The 4,856-nt window shown below is 36.7% G+C and overlaps 1 protein-coding gene across 1 annotated transcript; it reads right to left on the bottom strand.

The window, feature by feature from the left end:
- Window positions 1-2,280: 2,280 nt before the first annotated feature.
- LOC116071196 (olfactory receptor 10J3) lies at window positions 2,281-3,222 on the bottom strand. The gene has a single exon (XM_031342634.1). It carries the CDS (start codon window positions 3,220-3,222, stop codon window positions 2,281-2,283), a length of 942 nt encoding a protein of 313 aa, XP_031198494.1.
- Window positions 3,223-4,856: the final 1,634 nt, after the last annotated feature.

Here is a 4,856-nt window from a genome sequence, read left to right as displayed (position 1 = left end):
TGAACACACTAGCAATTCTGGAAATCCAGACACTAAAACAAGTTACCTTACTTCTGATCAAACTCCACATGTCATATATTTTGCAAAGTTCCATGTTTATTTGAATTTAAATAAAACAAAACAACAACAAAAACTTGTTCATTTCCACAGACTTTCTCAGTCCTCAGGACCTCACAGATCCAATGACATATTCACAAAAGATGTGTTGCCTTTGCAGAATCAGACCATAGGATTAGATGCATCATAAACACCATAGAAACTGTTTGAAACTCAGGGAATGTTTCTTCCCCAAGATAGATAACCAGTACAGAGTTCAAAGCTGAGAGAAAGGCTTGTTCTTCATGTCAGAATACCCATTCTCTCCTTCTGTGACAGATAGAGTGGTCATTAAATGCTGTACAGTAAAGTGGGGATTCAAAAACTTTGAAAATTAACCAAGAGAAATTAGGAAAATCTATATATTTTTAGTGACTTTTGGCCTTTTCTTCATTAATAAGTATTATGTAAGTTATAATTAAAGAGCTTACATTTGCAACATCTCTGTTTTTCTAGAGTTTAAGTTTATCCTAACCCTAAAAATCGAACTCTACTTTTACTAGGCTCCATTCAACCTCTACTTCTTGTTAATCTTGTGTTGAAAAGTAAGAAAAAAAAATCTCGTTGAACCTTTTTTTCTTATGTTTTTGGGATTGTAATTTTATTACATCATTTCTTCTTTTCTTTTCTGCTTCTAAACCCTCCCATATACTCTTTCTTGCTCTCTTTCATACATATGAGCTAGTATATTTTAATATAAATTAGGTAAAAGCAATTAACATATATTGTTTTTCATAATTAACATACACATATTTTCTTTTTTTTCTAAATATAACCTGCAGAGTGTGTATAATATCCTTCTATATATGTTTCTGGGGAGGATCTTTTGGGATTGCATAACCAATTGGTGTGCCTGAGTAAGACTACTTCTATAGCTCTCAGCATAGATTAATTGTCTGTAGTTCTATACATATTGTGCAGGCCTCCTAGACTTTCCCCCATCTTCTATGGCATGTTTTTATGTGTTGTCCTTTTTCAGCTCATGTTTAGGTTCATTTTGGTGAGACCTTAAATGTGTAGCTTCTAACTTTACTATGAGACATAGCACAGTCCCTGAAATTCTGTGTCTTACTAGCCTTCCTCTCCTTATTCTGCAATATTTCCTAAGTACTAGGTGTGGAAGATGTTTTGTAGATGTACCTTTGGGACTGAGCTCCATATTGCTATTCTATTTATACTAGCTAGGAAATAGAAACAGCATGCATGTTCTTCATGTATGATGAATTAATAGTATAAATGTGCTGTATTATGAATATTATTCTTCTCTAAAGGAAAATGAAAGCAAGAAGTCTGCAGGGAAATGGATGAAACTACAAAAGGCCATATCCAGTGAGCTAACCTTAGTCCAGAAAGACAAATGTTGCATGTTCTATCTCATTGGAGGCTTCTAGCTTCAAATCTTCAGATATAAGTTGAGTATTCACTCCTCATCAAGGAAACATTTCTTTACAACAGACTAAATCCATTACGGGAAACCACAATTGATCAAAACAATGTTCAACTTTTGACATGACCTCCATTTCTGGTTTGTGCTCTCAGCTATGAATCTGAGGACTGTGAGCAGCACACCTCTTTGTAGCTGACACATTTTCTTTTCCCGTATGTAGTCATGATTCCTAGGTTTATAGAGCAGTTCCATCTTTTTAGAAGATGTGCCACCAGAGTTTTGAAGTTATCCTGATTATAGTGCTGTATTAGCAACTAACAAAAACAGAAAACAAAAAAGGGTTTTTACTGAAGCTGTATGTTTTTCTGTCTTCCCACGTATCACAAAGCTACACACTAACACCTTTGACTGCACCAAAGAAGGTTTGTTAAGTTGTGTTCATAATCATTTATTCATGTCTTTTAGGATCCTGCTAGCCTTTCTTCATTTGTGTAAATAACCAAAAACACTGTTAAGGTATGTATGGTCACATGCATGCATATAAAGGCACTAAGATGTGAGTAGCAGAGGTGTGCAATTTTTTCTACCAGCCATTCTCATGTATGCTTAGTGTAGGACACAGATGTGTACACCAGGAGGAAACTACTGTTTTATCAATCAATTCAAACTATATTGCTTTTTTTACCATAGATATGTATATATACATGTATAGTTATAAATATAATATATATAGTTGAATAGCAGAAAAGTAAATTCATTCCTATATCTTCAAATAAATGTCTTCAAAGAATGTCCTATTAAGAAGAAAGAGGCCTGCAACCTGTAGCCTTTCGTAAAGCTTCTTTAACCTCTTTGTTTCTCAAACTGTACACCACTGGGTTCAGGAGAGGGGTGATGACAGTGTAAGTCACTGAGATGATCCTGTCTTGCCCCAGGGAAGTCTGGGACTTTGGTTTTAGGTAGATTATTGAGGCACAACCATAGTGGATGATGACCACTGTGAGATGAGAGGCACATGTAGCAAAGGCCTTCTTCCGACCTTCGGCTGAGGCAATCTTAAGTATGGTAGAGATGATAACAACATAAGAGATGAAGACAAGGACCATGGGTAAGACCAGGACACACACACTGACAACAAAGTTGATTATCTCATTGATAGTGGTATCTGTGCAGGCTAGTTTCAGCAGGGGTCTCACATCATAGAAGAAGTGGGCAATAACAAAGCCATCACAGAATGGTAGGCCAAACACTGATGTAACTTGGATAATAGCCATGCTCAGGCCAATTCCCAGTGACCCAGATGCTAAGTAGATACAGGCCTTCTTACCCATGATGACTGAGTACCTTAGAGGATTGCAGATGGCCACATAGCGGTCATAACCCATTGCTGTGAGGAGAAAACAGTTGTTGATGCCAAAAGTTAGATAAAAGAAGAGCTGGGTTGCACAGCCTTGGATATCTATGGCCTGGTGAGGATTAAGGAGGCCAGCTAGCATGCGAGGGATAATGGCAATGGTATAGAAGGTCTCAGAGATAGAGAGCATGCTCAGAAAAAAGTACATGGGTGTATGGAGATGTCGGTCCAGACGAATAATTGTCACAATAATCACATTGCCAATCAAAGTCAGAAGGTACAATGTTAGGAACACAATAAAGAAGCCAAGCCTGTGCTGCCAATCAAAGCTGGCGAAACCTTCCAAGAGGAACTCAGCCACAACGGTGGAGTTTTTCTTTGGCATTGAGGCATGTGTAGACTTCAGGGAGCTAGGTAAAGGGAAGAACGTTATGATGAGTCAAATATAAAATAGAGTAGGCAGAACCAACACCTTTCTTAAAGAGCCAAGACCTTTTGTAAAGAGCACACAGGGCTTCAGACACTAGCATCAGGATGACTCAGCTATTGGTTCCTCTGTGCTGAACCTATTCTTTGAAAGAGTAATTGGAGGAGAAGCCATGGATTGAAGGTAGAAAGGTAAATGATACAGAGAGTAAATTCAAAGTAAATTGACAGTGACTTTATAACAGTTTTCAACCACATAGCCAGAGATTGGGTTGCTGAAGCAATTGATAATTTTATCTTTAAATTTTAAGAATTTTTTTCCTACTGATTTCATCATTTTATATTCCCACCTTCAATATAAAAGATCTCCAATTCTTCCAAACCATTCCCAAATCTTCTTATATCTTTATAAGGGGTTTGTAACATCACCTCACTGTTAGCTACTATCTCTTAGTGCTGTGGATTTTCCTTTACCTCATGATTACTGATACTGAAAAACTTTTTGAATTGGAAAGAAAAATTTTATGTGGTGGACTCCTATATTTGCATTCACTGTGGCTAAGTGCATAAACAGTAACTTCTGGAAACAACTTAGATATTGATAGACCTGAGAAATGAAATCATGGCATCCATATAGAGCAGGGTGCTATCCAACCTTACAGAAATAGAATACTGCGTCTGCAATACAATGGATGAACATGTGTTATAATAGAAAAAGTTAAATGGGTGTCTCACAGAAGAACTATAGTGCACGGTTTCATTTATATGAAGTTCTCAAAAGTGTCAAAACATAAGAGCAAAGAATGGTATTTACCAGAATATAATACTGGGGAATTATGGAGTGGTAATTGAAGTGCTATATAGAATAGTGCATATAGTTGATGATATTGCATTGCCAACTTAAAATTTGTTAAATGTTTTGCTCTCATGTTAAGTGCCTTACTACCAAAGTGGAGAAAAAGCACCAAGAGGCACAAGAAAATCCTTGAAGGTGATAAATATGCCTTGACTTGGTGGTGGTCATAATTTCAGGAATAAATTTCAATGGTCAAAATTGTCACATGCTTATATCCAGCACCTCCAATTTAGTAGGTAAATATAGTAGGTAATTAAACAAGTTTTGGTAAAAAATTGTTTGTTTAATTTTATAATAAAACCATTTAATGAAATCAAGACACAGCTTCTTGGCTGTTGGATAATTGGATCTATGTCCTGGGAAAGGCAGTAGAGATATTAAATATGACTGGATCTTTATTTCTTTCATAATACATCTTGGATTAAGACTCTTGGGACCAAATCAACACTGACCTAATGGAAGATAAATGTTATCAAATATCCTATTAGCTGTAGTCAATAGCAAGTTCCCTGAAAAGATCCTAAGATAAATTCTCTACAGAAACCCACCCTAGTCTTCATTGTCTCTGTAACTCGGGCATTGACCACTCATTGTCTTCATGGAAGATGGAAAAAGCTGCATGGATGTGGCCCTACCTTCCCAGAGAGCCTGCAACAACTAACCTCTCATACTAAGAGACATGCTTTCTTTAAGGCAGTATGGGAATTCTTGAATTTTAATCCCAAGGAGGAAAGAGC

The sequence above is a fragment of the Mastomys coucha genome, unplaced genomic scaffold (assembly GCF_008632895.1).
Source record: "Mastomys coucha isolate ucsf_1 unplaced genomic scaffold, UCSF_Mcou_1 pScaffold1, whole genome shotgun sequence".
NCBI lineage: Eukaryota > Metazoa > Chordata > Mammalia > Rodentia > Muridae > Mastomys > Mastomys coucha.
Note: the sequence above shows the minus strand (reverse complement) of the source record. Positions and strands in the feature narration are given on the sequence as shown.